At 42.1% G+C, this 23164-nt stretch overlaps 1 protein-coding gene across 4 annotated transcripts in view; it reads right to left on the bottom strand.

Moving 5' to 3' along the window:
- Positions 1–781: 781 nt before the first annotated feature.
- SPATS1 (spermatogenesis associated serine rich 1) overlaps positions 782–23164 on the bottom strand; it is a 38085-nt gene continuing 15702 nt past the window's right edge. For 2 of the 4 annotated variants that reach the window (XM_003833217.5, XM_057302509.2), the window contains exons 4-9: positions 19803–19927; positions 18381–18542; positions 11915–12035; positions 10314–10376; positions 3949–4064; positions 782–3373 (exon numbers count right to left, since the gene is read on the bottom strand). In XM_003833217.5, the coding sequence (XP_003833265.2) occupies positions 3345–3373; positions 3949–4064; positions 10314–10376; positions 11915–12035; positions 18381–18542; positions 19803–19927 (616 nt within the window). In that variant the 3' untranslated portion in view covers positions 782–3344. Of the gene's footprint in view, positions 4065–10313; positions 10377–11914; positions 12036–18380; positions 18543–19802; positions 19928–23164 lie in introns of all 4 variants that reach the window. The other 2 variants (XM_034962196.3, XM_034962197.3) reach the window with 1 other exon arrangement.

Below are 23164 nucleotides of genomic sequence, written 5' to 3'. Positions count from 1 at the left end.
TGGTAACTTGGAGTTCAGAGATCACTAATTCGAACGTTGGTGCCACTAGCTGAATAATACAATGTTTCTTCATGTCCACAGAGGCCATTTTTCGTTTATCTCAGGATCCAAAATTAGAATACCTCTGTGCAATGTAAAATTGCACACTAAGAAATTTACTTGTACAGTTTCACATATAGTTTATTTCTATTGAACTTCAGTTATTGAAAGTAAGAAATGAACACACACACACCTCTGCACCCACATGTTTTTATTTACCAAAGACCCTACAGTGAGGTGAAGGGGATCTTTACATCTAACAGGTTCAACCTCTTTCTAGCTGGAAAGAAGCAAAAGCTGGAACAGCTATGATATGCACATATTTTTCCCATGTGGCCTTTCTCTATGCCTTTGTCTCCCCACACATGTAGACATACTCATGCTGTCCAAAGTTGGCAGTGGGACTCTACCTGACAGCTATTGAGGTGCCGTGGAATAAGGCCTGGCCATCGAGATGTACCCACAGAGAACACCAGATCCAGCGAAAACTGCCCTGATTTTCAGGGGATGAAATGTAGCTCTGCAACTCCAGAAGTTCAATCATCTAACAGTTGTGTAGGGTTTTTTTGTTTTTTTGTGTTTTTTTTTTTTTTACTCATGGTTTTTGCGGCCTGGATTAAAAGAAAAAGGAATCAAATCATATCTACTTAGAGCAGCATCTAGGAATTATATAGACCTCTTTGAAACCTAGAGACTACTCCAAACCTTCTAAAACTGTATTTTGGTTGTTTTTCTTTCTTTCTTTCTTTCTTTTTTTTTTTTTTTTTTTTTTTTTTGAGACAGAGTCTCACTCTGTTGCCCAGGCTGGAGTGCAGTGGCACAATCTTGGGTCACTGCAAGCTCCGCCTCCCAGGTTGACACCATTCTCCTGCCTCAGCCTCCCGAGTATAGTACAGTCCTGGGACTATAGGTGCCCACCACCATGCCCGGCTAATTTTTTTGTGTTTTTAATAGAGACAGGGTTTCTCCATGTTAGCCAGGATGGTCTCGATTTCCTGACCTTGTGATCCGCCTGCCTCGGCCTCCCAAAGTGCTGGGATTACAGGCGTGAGCCACCACGCCCAGCCAGTTGTTTTCCTTAATATATTTATGGTGTAGGATTCCCTCCTTCCAAAACACCAGGGAACCTTCTGAGAGCAGTTTCCTGTGCCACCTAGATAATCTCACCAGGAAATCTCTGCAGAATCTTTTTTTGTTCTATATTGTGTCCTCCATTACTAACCCACCTGGTGGTTGCAGTCGACTTTTTTTTTTAGGGGTGGGGCATTGTTTTTGACTAGGGGAAAGAAGACTTTTTTATATTTAAGTAATAGAGGCACAAAAAATTATTATCTTTTCAGAAGTTAATGTGTCCTGGAAAATCTCTTGGCAGCCTCTGTCTTTTTAAAAATTATTTGGTGTTTTTTTAAATTATTATGTTGGGAGCAGGGGTGGACCTGTGACCCAGGGGCCAGAGGATTAGCACGGATGTATGCTGATGTTAACCCAAGGAGTGGTCAGGCACAGCAGCTGGCAGTAGGCACCATGCTCTCTGCCAGTTAGTCTAGAGGCACATATGAAGGTGCCATGAATGCATTGTGGTTTTTGTTTGCTTCTTTGTTTTTGGGATGGAGTTTCGCTCTTGTCGCCCAGGCTGGAGTGCAATGGCATGGTCTTGGCTCACTGCAACCTCTGCCTCCTGGGTTCAAGCGATTCTCCTGCCTCAGCCTCCCAAGTACCAGGGATTACAGGTGCCCACCATCTTGCCTGGCTAATTTTTGTGATTTTAGTAGAGACAGGTTTCGCCATGTTGACCAGGCTGGTCTCGAACTCCTGACCTCAAGTGATTCGCCTGCCTCGGCCTCCAAAAGTGCTGGGATTACAGGCATGAGCCACCACACCTGGCTAAATGTATCGTGTTCTAAACCTGCTTCATTCACTTTGGCTGTGACTGGAGACAACAAACATTTTGGGAAATAAATCATGCTCATGTCATAGACATGTTGAGTCTCAGCATGGACCCCAATCTCTTTCCACTTTAAGGTTTTGGAGAGACTAGATCTGCAGCCTTCATTAGCCAGCCAAGGGGGTTCCCTAGTGGAGAAAGAGATTGGCTGTAAAAATGCCGTGAGTCACTAGTTTGACTGTGTCAAAGCCTGTGAGGCAGCTTTTGTTTTCACCTTTTCCTCCAAATGTTTGCTTCTTGTCTGATTGACAGGAGGCCCTAAAACTCATGACTGGTGGTCACTGAGCTCTCACCCTGCTTGGCTATTGTAGATAGGCAATACTAAACTGGGGAATGCAGCTACAGGGCAATAGTATTACCTGGTATAGATCCAGCCTTCATGTTTTTCTGACATGTACCAAGTCAACATTAGAGAAATATTCCAAAAGGTATTAATAAAATGAAAAGTTTTACCAAAAGCAATGAAAGTTCACTGCTATGGTCTAAATGTTTGTCCTCCCCACCCCAAAATGCCTATGTCGAAACCTAATCCCCAAGGTGATGGTATTAGGAGGTAAGGCCATTGGGAGGCGATTAGGTCATGAGACCAGAGCCCTCATGAATGAGATTAGTGCCCTTGTAAAAGAGACCCCAGAGGACTAGCTCACCCTTTCTATCATATGAGGACACAACAAGAAGGTACTATCTATGAGCCAGAAGGCTGGCCCTCAGCAGACACTGAACCTGCCAGCACCCTGTGCTTGGACTTCCCAGCCTCCAGAACTGTAAGAAATGAATTCCTATTGTTTATAAGCCATTCTGTTTATGGCGTTTTGTTATAGCAGCCTGAACAGGCTAAGACACTCACATAATGTCTGTATTTTATGATTGATTTGAGGGCATCCTTAGAAAACTAAATATAATTGACTAAAATTGAATGTGGACTAAATGTTAATAATATTTTATCAGTGTTAAATTCTGTGAGTTTGGTATTTGTGTTGTGGTTGTTAGACAACATCCTTGACCTTAGAAGATACATGCTGAGGTATGTAGGTATACAGGTGTAAAGGGTTACAATATCTGCCACTCACTCTCAAAGAGTTCAGCAAAATGGTAACTGTAATATTGTGAGAGAGAGAAAGTTTGAACAAATATTAACAATGATAGAATCTATGTGAAGGATATGCAGGTGTTTGTTGTACAATTCTTGCAACTTTTATGTAAATGTGAAAGTTTTCAAAATATAAAGTTTTAAAAAAGCAAAGCACAACACTTCCTCATAAGGGTCAAACACTGGATTTAGAACAGTCACATGACAAAAAACAACTGGAAAAGGGTCGCCAGAGTGCAGTCAGCACATGTTTTGTGGGCCTGTTTATGCTCAGGATTGTCTTGGAAAGTCCAAAGCACCTGTGGATAGAGGCATGGAGTTACAGGTTTTCTTCCATTACAAAACTAACAATTCTCAATCAATACACTCGACCCCCAATGCTTGGCTATGACATCTGCCCATGAGACCACCTCGGGACAGAAGACACATCCACTCCAGGAGATACTTTGCCTGCCCTCCTTTCCACTGTGAAGCCTCTCAAAATCCTGTTCTCTGGACTCCTCCAGTTTTGTTTTGTTTGTTTGTTTGTTTGTTGTTTGTTTGTTTTTGAGGCAAAGTTTCGCTCTGTTGCCCAGGCTGGAGTGCAGTGGCACAATCTCAGCTCACTGCAACCTCCACCTCCCAGGTTCAAGTGATTCTCCTTCCTCAGCCTCCTGAGTAGCTGGGATTACAGGCACGCGCCACCACACCCAGCTAATTTTTGTATTTTTAGTAGAGACGGGGTTTCACCATGTTGGTCAGGCTTGTCTTGAACTCCTGACCTTGTGATCTGCCCGCCTCGGCCTCCCAAAGTGCTGGGATTACAGGAGTGAGCCACCATGCCCGGCGGACTCCTCCAGTTTTTACACTATTCTTTGAAGTTTCTTTAACCCACCAGGAAGGAGTAGCATGTGCATTAAGGGCACTGCTGGCTGCCAGTTGTCAAGCTCCTCAACCTCTTGTATCTCATTTTTCAAACTGTTGGCCTTCTCCTTCACCCAGAAAGGCAAGCTGTGGGAAGAAGACAACACCCTGAGTTGTAGTTTGATGCAAAATTTACAAACACCAACAGCGGATAAGAAATTATGTGCTCCAAAAGTAAAAAGACCTCCAATTTAGGAGACCAGCTTCAAAATAAAATATGTTAGTTGTTCACCATTTGCTCCTGCCTCAGACTCTCTTGTTCAGCCCTTCTCTGCCAAGAGGCTGACCTTGCAGCTAGTATCACCTGGGCTCCTCTGTGCTTCCACATTTTTTTTTTTTTGAAACAAAGTCTCACTCCATCACCCAGGCTGGAATGCAGTGGCACAATCTCAGCTCACTGCAACCTCCGCCTCGCAGATTCAAGCAATTCTCCTGCCTCAGCCTCCCGAGTAGCTGGGACTATAGGCACATGCCACCACATCTGGCTAATTTTTGTATTTTTAGTAGAGACAGGGTTTCACCTTGTTGGTCAAGCTGGTATCGAATTTCCGACCTAAGGTGATCCACCTGCCTCGGCCTCCCAAAGTGCTGGGATTACAGTTGTGAGCCACTATACCCAGCCCACATTTTTTTGTTTGTTTTTTGAGACAGAGTCTCACTCTGTCGCCCAGGCTGGAGTGCGATCTCTGCTCACTGCAACCTCCGCCTCCCGGGTTCAGGTGACTCTCCTGCTTCAGCCTCCCAAGTAGCTGGGACTACAGGCACATGACACCACGCCCAGCTAATTTTTGTATTTTTAGTAGAGATGGGGCTTTACCATGTTGGTCAGGCTGGTCTTGAACTCCTGACTCCAAATGATCCTCCCACCTTGGCCTCCCAAAGTGCTGAGATTACAGGCATGAGCCACCGTCCCCACCCGTGCTTCCACCTTTGAGCTGGGCTTGGCTGATGGCACCGATAGGAGATCAGAAGGTGGACAGAAATTAGGGCATTTCTTACCTAGTTCCTCCCCTGATGTCCTATCTCCCAAGGCACCCCAATTCTGGCAGTGCCACAGCTCCTGTTGGGCAGCCCTTCTCCCAGAGCTCCAGCGCTTACTGTTCTGCAAACTGTGATCCCTCTTCTTGCTGCTCAGACCCAAGAGTAGTAACGCTTCCCACTGTCATGAGCCTCTGGGTGCTTCACCCTCCCATGTGGGTTCCCCCAACCCTGCCCACACACCCATAAATAGTCCCTTTCCTTAAGCTGTCTTCAGAATCCCAGCTGAGTGTGCTTTCTGTTTTCTGCTGGGACCTTGGCTAATGCAGATACCCAGAGTCTTCCCAGAGCCACTGAGACCTGAAAGGACATTTCTGGGCTGCATGTGGTCCAATAGGTAGTAGGAAGTGTGACTCTGGGATGAGTTGGAGCAGGCAGATGCAAAATGTTTTCATCTTTTGGAAGCTAGAATTCTCGTGCTTTAGGGGAGAAATATACCACAATTGGCAAAATGCCCTGATAAAACTGCTGGGGGTAGGGAAGTCCCTGCAAGAACGAAGAGGACGGTTACCACATAGGTAATTGGTGAAAGTCAAAGTTATCACTTAAAGCCAACGAGCCAAATAGTAGAAACCCAAATAAGAAAAGCAGGACTAAGAGCAATGTATAAAGATACTAGCATAAAGAACTACTAGAACAAAAACACGAGCATTTCTAAATATCAAAAGAAAGCATTTTTCAGCCTTTGTTGAAACAATCAAACACTGAAAGACTCACACTAAATGTAATACAGTACACCTAATAAATGTAACAAATAATGTAACAGAACTGAAATCAAATATATCAGTCTAATCAATAAATACAAGTGGCCTAATTCACCTGAATTAAAGAAAATATTTTCAAGCTGGCTCACAGAGCAGAATCCAATTCTACCCTAAAAGCAAAGTGCTTCAAAAGCAAAAGAATGGGCAAAAAGAATGGGCAAAGGTCAGATGCAAATAAAATAAAGTAAGAATTAGAACCTTAATAACTGGCTAGGTATACTTTAGGACAAAAAGTATTAAATGAGAAAAATAAAGATACTTTCATAATGCTAAAAGACACAATTAACAACAAAAATAGTCGAAATGCTAATATTCAGACACCCTAACTCTCACACTAACTCTCAGTCCTAACTAGGCCAAGTGAACAAAAGTAAGGAAATATAGGGGCTAAACAACATAACCAATAAAGTCAATCTTCTGTATATGTATCTAACTTTCCATCCTGATTAAGTGGAATACACTTTCTTTTCAAGCACATGTGGAAATCTAAAAATAAATATTAAGTGACCTAATATAGATGCATCCCATAATACTTTGTCCTTGGAAGATACATTAACTGCAATGCCTCATCTAGGACCCAGATCAAGTACCACCTCCTCTGCAACATGTCCTCAACTTCCCCCATGTCTTTCCTCTATGTACACATTGTACCATATTTGCTTTCAATTGTTTTATGATTACTCATCTAGTGGTCTCTCCCCACAATAGACAATGAGCCTTGAAACAAATATCATATCTTATTCATCTTTGTGATCCCTGCCTCCATTACCTCACCACCTTCCCATTTCTCCTGTAGATTAAGTGCATAAACGGTACTCAAAGGATGTCTGCTGAGTTGAATAAATAATCCCTGTAAACGTACTGCACATTATAGGGACCTTTTCAATAAGTAATCTTACCTCCCTAATTTTTATTCTAATTCTGGCTCTCTCTGTCACTAACTAGAGAAGACTTGGCAACTTTATCTGGTTCTGGTTATCAGGTTTTGTTCTTATTTTACAGGTGGATTGTTGCATTTGCAGATTTAACATTCTTAAATTTCCAAGCACAATTACTACACTATTTAAAGATATGAATAACTTTGATGACAGTAATGGAGCAGTACAAAACTGATTCATCAAATAACTTGGGAAAAAACCTACAATTTTTATTAATAGATGATAGATAATAACATTTCTATTCATAGATAATAATTCCAGCCATAATGAAGTAGCGGGGATCAGATTTACTCTCCTGACTTAAACAAGTAGAAAACTGGACAAAATGTATGAAATAACAATTTTCAGAATGAGACAACAGGCAGCACAGGATTGTGATCCTAAAGAAAAGGAAAGCAAATGAAGAGATTCCTGTAATCACCCAGCTTTGCCTGGAGGCACATTCAAGACCACAGCGCAGGATGAGCAACCCCATACAGAGCATGGCATTCTCTATGAGTTTGAGGAGCCGAAGATCCAAGTTCAGAGAGTCTTGGAGGACTGGAAGCTGCAGGGCAGAGTTCTGGGGAAGAAGGAACTTTACAAAAAAATGAAAGTAAGAAATTTACACAGCACTTCCTTTGAGTCTTTGCTGAATATTAAGACACACATGTGTAGGGTAGAACTCCACAAGATCAGACAATAGAGTGACTGGGAACTGAATGGGCTCACAAAGGGCTAAAAATCATTTTAGTTCCCACCAAATAAAGTGAAGACTCCTCACTGATCACTCAAGGTATTCTGCAGAGACTCTAAAAGGGCCACATCTTACTTAGTAATGGAGTTAAACTATCCCTAAAGACTGCTTTAGACACGCCCTAACAAAGCTTGAAAACAAGCCTCAAACCAAACTGCAAGTGACTTAACTGCCTGCTACAGCAAAGACCAGCACTCTTTAAAAGAAGACCACAAGGCCTGTTGCGGTGGCTCACGCCTGTAATCCCAGCACTTTGGGAGCCCGAGGCAGGTGGATCACGAAGTCAGGAGACTGAAACCAGCCTGGTCAACATAGTGAAACCCTGTCTCTACTAAAAATACAAAAATTAGCTGGGTGTGGTGGCACGTGCCTGTAATCCCAGCCACTCGGGAGGCTGAGGCAGGAGAATCCCTTGAACCTGGGGGCGGAGGTTGCAGTGAGCCCAGATTGCGCCACTGCACTCCAGCCTGGTGACAAAGTGAGACTCCATCTAAAAAAAATAAATTAAATAAAAATAAAATTAAATTAAATTAAAAAGACAACAAAATCCAAATACTCAACAATATAAAATTATAATGTCCAGTATCCAAATAAAAATTACTAGACATACCAGGAAGCAGGAAAATGTGACCCATAATCAGGAGAAAAATCAGTCAGTAGAAACACACCCAGAAATGACACAAATAATAGAATTAGCAGACAAAAATCTTTTTTTTTTTTTTGAGATGGAGTCTCACTCTGTCGCCAGGCTGGAGTGCAGTGGCGCGATCTTGGCTCACTTCAACCTTTGCCTCCCGGATTCAAGCGATTCTCCTGCCTCAGCCTCCCGAGTAGCTGGGACTACGGGTGCGCGCCACCATACCCAGATAATTTTTGTGTTTTTAGTAGAGACAGGGTCTCACCATGTTGGCCAGGATGGTCTTGATCTCTTGACCTCAATCTGCCTGCCTCAGCCTCCCAAAGTGCTGTGGTTACAGGCGTGAGCCACCGTGCCCGGCTGCAAACAAAAATCTTTTTTTTTTTTTTTTTTTGAGACGGAGTCTCGCTGTGTCGCCCAGGCTGGAGTGCAGTGGCACCATCTTGGCTCACTGCAAGCTCTGCCTCCCAGGTTCACGCCATTCTCCTGCCTCAGCCTCCCGAGTAGCTGGGACCACAGGCGCCTGCCACCACGCCCAGCTAATTTTTTGTATTTTTAGTAGAGACAGGGTTTCACTGTGTTAGCTAGGATGGTCTCAATCTCCTGACCTCGTGATCCGCCAGCCTCAGCCTCCCAAAGTGCTGGGATTACAGGCATGAGCCACCGCGCCCAGCCTGCAAACAAAAATCTTTAAACAGCTATTACTATGTCCAAGTATTTAAGGAAAACATGAAAATAGGAAAGAACAACAGATATAAAAAAGAATCAAATAGAATTTCTAAAGATCGAAATACATAATCACTGGATAGGACTAACAGCAAACTAGACACTACAGAACAAAATAGAGAATCTAGGAAACAATAAATGCTAAATCCAGCAACAGAAGCCTTTGTCACTTCTGCCATGACTAACTGGTTAGTAGACTTTTTCATTAGGGTGACTGTCCCTGAGGAAAGGGTCCAAGTCTCACAATTGTCTTATTGACCATAGCACAGAGGAATATGCTGATCGACTTCTCTCTCTTTTTTTTTTTTTTAAATTTGAGACAGGGTTTTGCTCTGTCACCTAGGCTGGAGTGCATAGCACAATCGTAGCTCACTGCAGCCTCGAACTCATAGACTCAAGAAACCCTCCTGCCTCAGCCTCCCAAGTACCTAGGACTACAGTTGCATACCACTATGCCTGGCTAATTTTTTTAAAAAATATTTTGTAGAGATAGGGTCTCACTATGTTGCCCATGCTGGTCTCAATCTCTTGGCTTCAAGCAGTCCCCCTGCCTTGGCCTCCCAAAGCGCTGGGATTATAGGTGTGGGCCACTGCACCCAGCTAGCTTTGTACTTCAAGAAAAAAAAAAAAACCTTTCTTTTTAGGAAAACCAGACTAATTGGTATTCTGGGGTTTATACATGTAAAAACATATTTGCATATGAAAGGTAATGTACAAAAGCTAAAATAGTAGAGTGATGAAATTTAGGCAATTGCTATTATCTGGAATATTCTAGAATAGTGTTTATTAAAAATGTAAAGTACGGACATGAGAAGCCCTAATCGTGTGCCATAAGTAACAATGCAACATAATAAAGACATTAAAATCTCAAGTTTGGAATAAAAGGTTTTTATTCCCACTGAGCTCCAGAGTGGGTCAGACCCTGGGACACATGCCCACTCATAGGAGACTGTTTTGTATTAGAAAGTTAAAAAAGAAAGAAAGAAAAGAAAATATCTCTTTATAGGTCAGAAACCTGCTTAGGTAAATAAGTGAGGTTCAGAATGGAGTGAAGCAAAAGTATGAAATTAAAGGAATGATATTTCCCTCAAACACAGAAGTGCTCTGTTAGCTTTCTTTCTGCCTCTTGAAACTCTAACCATTCTCCCCAGTTGCAATCATTTAAGTATGTGTCTTTTTTTCCCAACATACTCATGTTCTAGGAATCAGGAACCCTGTCTTTTTGTTCCATGTGAACTCTCCTATAGTGCATGGCTAGCACAACACATGGCAACTGGTAGTTTGTCAATTACATCTGTTGACTATGTGACCATCCCAATTGCAGACTCTACAGAATGTCTATCCAAACACCTTCCTTACAAACTGCCCCACCCTCCTGCTGGGATTCAAAAGGGTCCTGTGTCCTGGTTATCTACCTGCTCCTCCACATAAGGAAACAATAAAATAATCGATATTTAATAAAGATGGGATAACACAAAACATGGTAAGAGAACTCACTTGGGAATTTGTGGAAGAGGCTCAAGTGGAATAAATGTATCAAATTTCTTTTCATAAGGCACTCTGAAAAACAGAAAAGGCAATCATAAAACTGGTATGCCATCTACAGCAAAGAGATCAATACATCATTGTATTCAATAGAATGTCCTGTTTTCCAATTTTAATTTTCAAGTATTGACTTCAAAACTGTAAGAACCGCAGATTTTATTTTATTATTTTATTTTATTTTACGTATGTTTTGAGACAGGGTCTCACTCTGTCCCCAAGGCTGGAATGCAGTGGCACAATCTCAGCTCACTGCAGCCTCAACCTTTCAGGCTCAGGTGATCCTCCCACCTCAGCCTCCCAAGTAGCTGGGATTATAGGCACGCACCACCATGCCCAGCTAATTTTTTGTATTTTTGTAGAGAAGGGGTTTCTCCATGTTGCCCAGGTAGGTCTGGAACGCCTGGGCTGAAGCAATCCTCCAGCCTCAGCCTCCCAAAGTGCTAGGATTACAGGCATGAGCCACTGTGCCTGGCCCACAGATTTTATATTATTTTATTTATTCTGAGATGGAGTCTTAACTCTGTCGCCCAGGCTAGAGTGTGGCACTGCAATCTCGGCTCACTGCAACCTCCATCTCCCAGGTTCAAATAATTCTCCTTCCTCAGCCTCCTGAGTAGCTGAGATTACAAGCATCTGCCACCGTGCCCAGCTAATTTTTGTATTTTTAGTAGACACAGGATTTTACCATGTTGGCCAGGCTGGTCTTGAACTCCTGACCTCAGGCGATCCACCCCACCCCACCCTTGGCCTCTCAAAGGGCTGGGGTTACAGGCGTGAGCCACCGCGCCCGGCCCACAGATTTTAGTTTTGATCATTCTTAGTCAACATCATTATATCCCACATGGTTAATTTTTTTAAATAATATTTTAAATGTAGTACACCAACTACCCAGCACTTTGGGAGGCCAAGGCGGGCGGATCACGAGGTCAGGAGATCAAGACCATCCTGGCTAACATGGTGAAACCCCATCTCTACTGAAAATACAAAAAATTACCCAGGTGTGGTGGCGGGCACCTGTAGTCCCAGCTACTCGGGAGGCTGAGGCAGGAGAATGGCGTGAACCCGGGAGGCAGAGCTTGCAGTGAGCTGAGATGGCACCACTGCACTCCAGCCAGGGCGACGGAGCGAGACTCCATCTCAAAAAAAAAAAAAAATGTAATACACCAACTATTTTTCTTTTAATGTAATGATCCTCCCATTTTTCTCCATCACTTTGGTCTAAGTTTATTTCCAAGTTTAAGTCCACCCACAGAGTAGTCACTATGGCCAACAATCTGATTCAGTATGAAAATTTAAAAGTTTTCAAATCTGTGATAATAGAGATAGGAACAAAATTAACAACCACTTTTTTGTAGTCCAAGTCCTGTGTGTAATTTTAATTATACACATGCATGTGTGCAGACATTAATTAACTAAAGATGAGCTTTTCAAGGAATTTTCATCCAATCACATCTTGTTGACATCTATCCCTTTTAAAATATAATTTCTGTATAGTAGAGAGACACAATTCCTTTAAAGTTAACTATATAATGCTAGTATTAACATACACTTACATTGAAAAATTTACTGGTGGGAGCGTTGATCCTGCTTTGTGGAAGCCTTTACTCTGTTCTGGGTACATATATGGATTGTCCCCTGGAGTTAACTTTGGGATTCCATTCCTGGGATCAATATCTGTGGAGAAGATTTGAAAACAAAATCATACAAGGGCTGAAGATGATCCACAGATTTGCTGTAAGTATTGGCATGACAATGGAAATAGGATATTTTAGTATTTTATTATAAATTACATAGAAGTTTCTCAAAGTTCTGTTTGTGATTATCTTGCCTTAAGGAGATGAGCCTATATTTGGGACATTTTCCAAAACGTGTTGTTATAACTACCTCACCCTGGAAAAGAATTGTTAGATTCAGATGCAGTGTTTTGGTTTAAAATATAAGGTGAATCAGAGGTTTCTTTGCAATGATCCAAAAATCTCTGACCTAAAAATCTCTTCATTCCTGAGCATTAGTGCACTTTGAATCCCTGAGTCTTAGGAAGCCGAAGAAACAAGTGTCCTTGGGGCTCTGCCTCTCTGACTGGGTCCAGGAAGGAAACCAACTAAGGATGTCTTGCTCCTTCTGCCTCAAGGACTGGGGCCATGCAGCAGTGGGAGGTGGCTTCCTGGAGAAGAGCAAGATTACTCAGCAGAGGTTCTTACACCCAGCTCAGCCCCTGCTAAAGCCCTGGGAACAAGAAACTAATCACGGGAGTGGAAGGCATCAGCCTAGTGTAGGGTGATCATTTAAACCCACACACCTAAAGTCCTTAAAATTGCCTATTTAAAAAATTAAAATTTAAAATAAATAAATCAACCCACACACTTACACCAGATGCATCTCCTAAGAGAATAAGCCTGGACTACGAGACTCATCACCCTTGGGCTCAGAAGCAGGGACACGTGGCTGGAAGCATGACCTCCATCTTTGCCACACACCCAGATTCTTCTAGCTAACTCGGAAAAGCCATCAGCGTGACAGGTGGAAGTTCTTGGGTTACCAGAGTATTTACTTTTTTGTCTTTCTCTTTCAAAAACCTTTTCAATAACTGACTGTATTACACTTTTGATTAGCTCTTCTGTGTAGTGAAATAACATCAACTGCACCCATGCATTGAGTGCCTGCTGGGTATGAGATGCTGAGGATTCAAAGCAGAGAGAGTGGAGGTTTAAAATATATACTGAATCCCCTTGAGGCCAGGAGTTCTAGACCAGCCTGGCCAACACAGTGAAACCCTGTCTCTACTAAAAATACAAAAATTAGCTGGGTGTGGTGGCACACGCCAGTAATCCCAGTTACTCGGGAGGCTGAGACAGGAGAATCGCTTAAACCCGGGAGACGGAGGTTGCAGTAAGCCGAGATCATGCCACTGCACTCCAGCCTGGGAAACAGAATGAGACTCTGTCTCAAAAATTTAATTAATTAATTAAATATACAGTGCATCTGAAACCTTTTGCATACCAAACCAGGGCATTGACAAGTAAGAGTTGGGTGACAACAAGAGGTGGTGGGAAGGGTTTGGACTTTGGAGTCAGTCGCACCTGAGTTCATACTCACTCCTGCAATTTCTAGTTCTGTGCCCTTGAGCTATTTATTTAACCTTCCTAAGCCTTTTTAACCTCATTTATAAACTGTTTATTTCAAATGGCTACTTTGCAGTTATCATGAATACTAAATAATAATGACGTGAGCATATAACAAGCACCCAAGAAATAGTAGCAATTATTATTATTTGAAATCAGAACTGGACTAATACCCCTCATCCCAATTATTTTTTAATCTGGAGGATACGATTGCTGTATAGCTGAGGTATAAACTTCTCCCCAGGGAATCTTATCTAGATAGGGAGACATATGTAAAGACGAAGGTAACACTACAAAGCAGTAAATGCCATATACTATAGAACAGTGGTTCCAAAATTTTAGCACACCTGAAAATCACCTAGGAAACTTGTTTAAAATGCAGCCTTTAACCCAAGAAATTCTGTTTCAGAAGATCTCTAATAGTTCCCAGAACCAGTAATTTTTATAAACTCTCCAGTTGATTATGATATAGGTGGTCTAAGGAGAACACCTAGAAATAGACTATGGTGGCCAGGCGCAGTGGCTCATGCTTGTAATCCCAGCACTTTGGGAGGCCGAGGCAGGTGGATCACCTGACATCAGGAGTTCAAGACCAGCCTGATCAACATGGTGAAATCCCGTCTCCACTAAAAATACAAAATTAGCTGGGCATGGTGGCACATGCCTGTAATCCCAGCTACTTAGGAGGCTGAGGCAGGAGAATCGCTTGAACCTGGGAGGCAGAGATTGCAGTGAGCCGAGATCGCACCATTGCACTCCAGCCTGGGCAACAAGAGCGAAACTCTGTCTCAAAAAAAAAATATATATATATATAGACTATGGTAAAAGATATCACAAGATAATGTCAGGAGGAAGAAAAAGAGGCAATGGTGTGATGTCAGTATAAGGTGTTACTTTTAGGGGGAAAATCTCCCAAACAATACTTCTGAGATAACATGTTTGTTTAAGCTATTAAGTACAATATGGGGCCTTGGTATAATTTCTGGATATCTCACCAAAACAGGTATCAGCCCAAAGGGCTGGCCACTATGTATCAATAGCTGATGGACCCATAACACTGCATGATCAGTTCTAATGCTTGTTTGTTTTTAGACAGACCATCCAATTTCCTGGATGTAGACATTCAGGAGGTAGAAAATGGGAAACATACATTTAGAGACAAATAGCCATATAAGGGAGCGAACCGTTCACCAAATAACTTACTCTGCCCCACATTTCAGTGCCCCGATGCGTTTAGGTAGAGCCATGTTCTGACTGATAGATTGTGAGCAGAGATGATATGTGCCACTTTAAAAAGAAGCATTTAAGGAGCTGATGTGAAAAACCTTCCAGCATTTTCTCTTTACCCTTCTATGGCAATCTTAGAAGCCACAGGTTGAGATGGAAAGGTCACAGATAAAAGCAGACGGCATCCTTGGAAAGGAGCTGTCCTGGAGAGCTGCTGGATCCACAGTGGACTTTACAAGAGAAAGGAGCAAACTTTAGTGCTTAAGCTGCAGAGATTTCAGGGACTGTTACTGCGGCAGAATCTATCCTATTCTGACTAATACAATATGCTGTACTGTGGGAAGAGCTACACAATAGAAAATTGTATTTTCAGATCTATTTCCCTACCACCTACAATCATAGATGGCATTTTGTTCTGTGGCAACAGCTAGGCCTTTAGGGAACTCCACCAATATCCTGGTTATGGCTGATGGATAACAGTCAACCATTATTTAAAGATATTTTGATTGATTTTTTGATATAATAATGCGTTGCATTCCAGTTTAAAATGGCAGCTGGTTGGCAGTCCCTGAGCCTACCACTTCATCTCATCCAAGAAATAATGAGTGGGGGCCAGGAGTGGTGGCTCACACCTGTAATCCCAGCACTTTGGGAGGCCGAGGCGGGTGGATCATCTGAGGTCAGGAGTTTGAGACCAGCCTGGCCAACATGGTGAAACCCTGTCTCTACTAAAAGACAAGAATTAGCCGGCAGTGGTGGCACATGCCTGTAATCCCAGGAGGCTGAGACATGAGAATTGCTTGAACTCAGTGGGCGGAGGTTGCAGTGAGCCAAGGTCACGCTACTGCACTCCAGCCTGGGTGACAGAGCGAGACTCTGTCTAAAAAAAAAAGAAAGAAAGAAAGAAAGAGAGAAGAAAAGAAGAAAAAGAAAAAGAAAGAAAGACAGAAAGAAAAAAAGAAAGAAAGAAAAGAAAGAAAGAGTGGGGAGAGAATTTCACAAAGGAAGAAGTGTCCAGTGTCAAGCTTGACAGTATCAAGTGCTGCAGTGAGATCAAGGAAGAGAAGAAATGGAAAAAGACCATTGCGTTTGATGTTTAAAGAAGTCACTGTACATCACCTAAGAAGTAATCATACTAAAACGAATCAAGCCTGTAGACCCAAATACCACTTCACAGGAAATACACAGGAAAGAGGAACCTGTTAAATGATACCAAGCAATGTAATCAGCAAAGTCCTGATCATGGTGAATACTGCAGGATAAGGCCTAGTTTCTTCACCATACAAATTGCAAGAAAAAAGGAGGGAGAAAGAAACTTAACAGACATACCAACCAATTTCAATCTGTGGGCCTTACTTGGATCCTGATCCAAACAAACTAAATATTTTTAAATTATGGCATTTATGAGACAATGGGATATTTGGACACTGACTATATTAAGGAATTACTGTTAATTTTAAAAATATGATATTATGATATGGAATTGTGGTTATGTTAATAAAATAATCCTTATCTATCAGAGGCACATATGATATATTTAGAGATGAAATAATATGATGTCTGAAATTTGCTTTAAAATAATCCCTGGGAGGAGGAGTAATGATGAAACAAGTTAGCCAGGTGTTGATCATTATTGAAGCTAAGTGGATGAGTACATCGGGTTTCATTTTGCTATTGTTTGAAAATTTACCTAATAAGTTTTTCTTTAAAAAAATGTGAAATATGGGTTACCACTGGAGTTGGGGGAGGAAAGATGGAATATTCAGGGAAGAGGATATTGGAGGCTTCAAATATAAAGTTAGAATTTTATTTCTTAAGTGGAGTAAAAGAATGCAAGTATTTGTGATATTTCATTTTATATAGTCAACAAATGTTTCATAAATATATCATTGCATTTACTCAGTATTTATAAAACCCTAAAGGAAGAAGGGAAAGAAGAAATGAAAGGATGGAGAGAGGGAGGGAGGAAAGGAAAAAGGAAGGAAGGAGGGAAGGAGGGAAGGAAGGAAGGAAGGAAAGAAAGAAAGAAAAAGAAGAGGAAAGGAGAAGAAAGAAAAAGAAAGGAAAGGAGAGGGAAGAATCATAAACATAAAATTCAGGATAAGGTGGTTTACTTTTGAGCCAGGAGGGCAGCGATAAGTCAAGATTAAGATTTGGGTCATTATGATAATCCCATTTACTTTTGATAGGTACTTGCAGCTCAAGAGTGCAGGGTAGGCTGGCTGCAGTGGCTCACACCTGTAATACCAGCACTTTGAGAGGCCAAGGCCGGCTAATCACTTGGGCCCAGGAGTTTGAGACTGGCCTGGGCAACATGGAGAAACCCTGTCTCTACTAAAAATAGAAAAATCAGCCGGGCATGGTGGCACATGCCTCTAGTCCCAGCAACTTAGAGGCTGAGGTTAGAGGATTGCTTGAGCCTGGGGCTGGGGGGCTGGCATTCGGAACTGCAGTGAGCCAAGATGGTGGCACTGCACTCCAGCCTAGGCCACAGAGCAAGACCTTGTCTTAAAAAAAAAAAGTGCTGGGCACAGTGGCTTACGCCTGTAATCCCAGCACTTTGGGAGGCCGAGGCAGGCGGATCACCTGAGGTCCGGAGTTCGAGACCAGCCTGACCAACATGGAGAAATCCGTCTCTACTAAAAATACAAAATTAACCGGGTGTGGTGGTGCATGCCTATAATCCCATCTACTCCGGAGGCTGAGGCAGGCGAATGGCTTGAACCCGGGAGGCGGAGGTTGCTGTGAGCCAAGATCGCGCCATTGCACTCCAGCCTGGGCAACAAGAGCGAAAGTCCGTCTCAAAAAAAAAAAAAAAAAGTGCAAGGTGCAGGGCTCCTCACAGATTTCCATATCAATGACCACTCTCCCAGCTCATTTAGTATGGCTTTCTACGTATTTTTCTACCCAAATAAATAAAAGCCTCAATTCTCAAAACTATTTGTCTCTGTTGTGAGTTTAAGTCTATTTTAAAACTCAAAAATGAGAACAGTCTACTTCTTTCTCTTTGTATTCCTGCTACAGCAATCCTATTTATTTCTGGAGCAATGGTTGCCTCCTACACAGGGATTTATATAGAAAAATGTGTCATAAATGGTCGGTTGGTACTCGGCAACTTTTGAGGGTCTTTCGGTAAGTCTATTATGAGTAGGTTGGGGCAAAGAACTCACTGAGCTACAAACCAAGGAGATATAGATACACAGGTAGATATATATTCATTTCAATAGCCTTTAATTAAATCAGCAATAAAATAAAAACATGCACTTCAGGCTGAGGTTTATGGGATGTTTTCCTTGTGGAGAATATAAAGTACAATTTAAATGTGTATGCCAGGCAGCATCTAATTGGAACATAAATTCTTTTCTTCAGACTTCAATGGAGGTTTCTATTAATAAGTATCTGAGAGAACTTATCTGATGACTTAAATGTCACATTTGCATTTTATGAAATTCAGAGAAAAAAGAAAATGTGGATTAGCATCTGTTGTGAGCTCTTTGCCAAAACGTGCAGCCTGCTAACTGTCCCCTTCACTTTTCTGTCTTCCTGGCTGCACTAGGGGAACATGGTGACTCTACAGGGCTGCCCCCAGCTACAGAACGCAGGGCCTATAGAATCACGACTCGAGAGTTTTTCGGGGACTGCACAGTCAAGACCCAGAAGGAAACATCACCGTATTTCTTTCTCCCAAAGCACTTGTCCACCGTCCTCTCTGATAGAGACCTCTTGTTGCCGAGGAAGACTCCATTAAAGAAGCACTGCTTTCCGACGTGGTAGGTGTGGATGTTGCTGCTAAACCTTGGGTAAAATGTCCACTCAGGACGATGCCCATCTTCTGCAAGACACCAGAAAGCCTTCCATTAGCACTGTTCCCAGCCTCATAATGCAACTGGATGACAAAAAGCTGTGAAAACTCCACAGGCACTATCTGGCTATACAACTTTAATTAATGTGTATAATCCCTTGGTTCTACATCAGAGACAGTGTGAAACTCTGTGGGACTAGACACAAAAGGAAGGGAAGTCAGGGGAGAGCTATCTAAGAGGCCGTCTTTGTTTTTGTTTGCCCTCTTCGCCCTCTCCTTCAAAAATAAAGCCAACTTTATGTTTGGAAGTTAAGTATTGATTGGGAAGCTCAGAGACAGTCTTACAAGTACCTGTGATACAATCTTCACTCTGATAACGGTGTAGGAAAAATAGAATGCCATCAACCAGCAAATGGCTAGGCCAGTGCCATCCACATGGCACCTCAAGTGGAGGAAACATGGCGTTGGCTGCAACAGTAGCACGCGCATGTGCTACGGTGACACCGGGAAATGGACCCGTGATAATTTCAAATGAGAAAAGCTGTCGTGAGACCCCAGGCTAGTTTCTGGACCTTGCAGTGCCTTTGTTTCATCATCTGATACTTTTCCTGTAAGATGGCTAACAGTGACTTTAAACAATAAAAGATCCCCTAGCAGCTCTAGGGGTGCTTGAGAAATGTCGGCTCTGGGATATCCAAGAAGAGCACAGGCTTCGAGGCAAGCAAGTGTGGGTTCTGATCCCATTGCTCTACTTCCTGGCCATGTGGCTTTATGGATGACTGAATGTCTCAAAGCCTCAGTTTCCTCCTCTGTAAAATGGGTATGTCTATATTAACCATATAGATCTATATGTATTGACACAGAAAGAGGTCCATGATCTATTTATACCAGTTTGTATACTAACCCATTTATTTTATATCTATATATGTACACGTGTATGTATACACACACACACACATTTCAAAATATTGGAAAAATATATATCGACTCTTCACAGCTATGGGGCAGAATAGGGATATTGTTGAAAAATATTGGGGAAGGGGTTTTTATACTCTATGTACTTCTATATTATTTTAATGTCTTTCTGCAGTATTTTAATGGGTTTTATATAAAGGCATTTTATTTTTGAAAAACATATAATGGCTTCCTGGCAGAGGTTTTGTGAATTTTGAGATAAAGTACATCAAATGCTTGACAGTTGTGGGCCTTCGATGATGGTGGCCAACAGTATGGCAGACTTCTGAAAAGACCTGGGGCACAGAAGCATGTGGAGGAGGGTCTGTGACTTACTCGTCTGCAACTTAAGCAGGCTGAATTCCTCAGGATATTTATCCTTTTGGACTTCAGGCAACGACATTTCAGAGGAGTGATCAGAATGTGAGAAGGAGAGTTTCCGATCCAAGTCAGCAGTGGTGCTGGAAAGAAAGCAGAAGGGTTCTTCCACGTGCTTAAACTGGTAGTTACAGCCTGATCTCACATAGTTTACCCTAGAATTGCCCTCGCTTATGAGAACTGGGACTACTCCTCTATAAAAGTCCTTGAGCATATCATTTATTTACTCATAATTTGAGGGGACTGAAACTTATTGAAAAGATGGGTATTCAGTGGCACACGCCTGTAATCCCAAAACCTTGGGAGGCTGAGACAGGTGGATCACTTGAAGCCAGGAGTTTGAGACCAGACTGGACAGCATAGTGAGATCCCGTCTTTACTAATTTTTTTAAGTGTTTAAAAATAATTTGGTGGTTCCTCAAAAAGTTGAACACAGAATTACCATAAGACTCAGTAATTCTGTTTCTAGGTGTATACCTAAAAGAACTGACAACAGAGATCCAAACAGATACTTGCATGTGAATGTTCTTTGCAGCATTATTCATAACAGCCAAAAAGTGGAAACAACCCAAGTGTCCATCAAGAGAAGAATGGATAAGCAAAATGTGGTACATAACACATACAATGGAATATTATTCAGCCTTAAAAAGGAATGAAGTGGCTGGGCATGGTGGCTTATGCCTGTAATCCCAACACTTTGGAACGCTGAGGCAGGTGGATCACTTGAGCTCAGGAGTTCAAGACCAGCCTGGGCAACATGGAGACACCCCATCACTACCAAAAATACAAAAATTAGCCAGGCATGGTAGTGCATGCCTGTAATCCCAGCTACTCAGGAGGCTGAGGCAGGAGAATTGCTTAAACTCAGGAAGTGGAGGCTGCAGAGATCTCGCCACTGCACTCTAGCCTGGGCAACAAAGTGAGATCCTGTCTCAAAAAAATAAGAAAAAAATAAAGGAATGAAGTAGTGATGCATGCTACAACATGGTGAGCCTTGAAAACATTATGCTAAGTAAAATAAGCCAGACACAAAAGGACAAATATTATGTGATTCCACTTATATGAAATATCTAGAATAGGTAACTTCATAGAAAGTAGATTACAGGTTACCAGGGGCTGGGGAGAGGGGAGAATGGCAAGTTATTGCTATGGTCATAGAGTTTCTGTTTGGACTGATGAAAATGTCTGAAAATAGACAATGGTGATGGTTACACAACATTATGAGTGCAATTAATGCCACTGAATTGTACACTTAAAAATGCATAAAATCAGGCAGGCGCAGTGGCTCATGCCTATAATCTTAGTATTTCGGGAGGCCAAGGTAGGAGGATCACTTAAGCCCAGGTGTTTGAGACCAGCCTGGGCAAAATAGTGAGACCTCATCTCCACAAAAAAATTTTTAATTAGCCAGGTGTGGTGGTGCACACCTGTAGTTCTAGCTACTTGGGAGGCTGAGGTGGAAGGATCACTCCACCTCATTCCAGCCTCCAGGAAGTGGAGGCTGCAGTGAGCAGTGACTATGCCACTGCACTCCAGCCTGGGCTACAGAGTGAAATCCCATTTCTTTAAAAAACATTTTTTAATGGATGAAATGGCAAATGTTGTGCCATATATATTTTACTACAATTTTTAGAAAGGAATGATATATATTACAACATGTATGCACCTTGAAAGCATTGTGCTAAGTGAAAGAAGCCAGACACCAAAGACCACATATTGATAATCCTATTAATATTACATGTCCGAAATAGGCAAATCTATACAGACAAAAGTAGATTAATGGTTGTCTCAGACTAGAGGGATAGGAAGATGGGGCTGCAGGGGGATGATTGCTAAAGGGTATGGATTTCTTTTTGTGGTGATGAAAATGTTCTAAAATTGATTGTGGTGATAGTTGCACAACTTTATGAATACACTAAAAACCATCGAGTTGTGTGCAGAGTTTAAGTGGGTGACTTTTAAGGTATGTGAATTATGTTTAAATAAATCTGTTACCAAAAAAAGCATGTTTAATAAAACCATTAAATGCAAATAAAAAATCAATAAGTATATAAAGAAGACGAAGAAATAATCAAAAACAAACCTAGGCTGAAATGATTACAATAATAGAGCATTATGTTTAGCGCTGAACTTCCTAGCAGTTTATAAAGGCCCACAACAAACTATTATAGGTGTCAGCTGAAAATGCAATCACTTCTGGTTTAAATGGCTTTGCGTCTGAAACCTGGCCTTGGACAATGTTTTCAGGTACAATGATCTGTTATCAAGTCACGGGATCTTTTTTCATAACAATGCGTCACTCATATTTAAATGGCATCAAAGCAACTTCATATTGCTTGTCTTGTTTGCTCCCTACTAACAATCCTGTGATGTAGGTAGGACCAATAACTCAGTGCCCCCACCCCCGATTCAGAATATAAGCAATTTTGGAGGTGTGTTAGTTTCCATGACAAGAGTATAGCTGGGGACAACTGGAATTGGGGTTCAATGTCTCAGAACTGTCACTCTCCTCTGCTTATCCTGACACCTTGGCTTCCTTTCTGCCAATTGCAGATGAGCTTCTTCACAAGAGCAAAAAGGCCACTGACAGACCAGATTCAAATTCTCATGTCTTCCAACCAATTTTTACCTGTATCTCCAATGTGAAAAATCTCAGGGAAGGACTCACTGGCTCAGCTCAGATCACACGTTCTCCCTTAAATCAATCACAATCAAGACGTGGAGATAAGTAAGATGATGGTAGCTCCTATTCAGAATACTCATTAAAACTGGGTAGGCAGGAGTTCGAGACCAGCCAGGGAAACATAGCAAGATCTTGTGTTAAAATGTTTAAAAACTGCATAGGGAAGGGCTGGGCACAGTGGCTCATGCCTGTAATCCCAACACTTTGGGAGGCTGAGGTGGGTGGATCACCTGAGGTCAGGAGTTCAAGACCAGCCTGGCCAACATAGTGAAACCCCATCTCTACTGAAAATACAAAATTAGCCAGGTGTGGTGGCATGCACCTGTAATCCCAGCTATTCAGGGAGCTGAGGAGGGGGAATCACTTGAACCCAGGAGGCCAAGGTTCCAGTGAGCCGAGATGGCGCCATTGGACTCCAGCTGGGACAACAGGAGCGAAACTCTATCTAAACAAACAAACAAACAAACAAACAAAAACTTGGTAAGGAAGGAGTGAAAATCAATTCCCCAGAAAAAGAAGAATAGCATAGACGATGCCACTGGAAAGTCAGTGGAAGCCAAGCAGCTTCTACAATATGTGAACACAGCAAGGCATTGGAGGAAGCCACTTCAAGCAAAGGAGGCAATGTGAGCAAAGG

This window comes from Pan paniscus, chromosome 5 (assembly GCF_029289425.2).
Source record: "Pan paniscus chromosome 5, NHGRI_mPanPan1-v2.0_pri, whole genome shotgun sequence".
Lineage (NCBI taxonomy): Eukaryota > Metazoa > Chordata > Mammalia > Primates > Hominidae > Pan > Pan paniscus.
The sequence above is the reverse complement of the archived record's forward strand: the minus strand, read 5'-3'. Positions and strand labels throughout refer to the sequence as shown.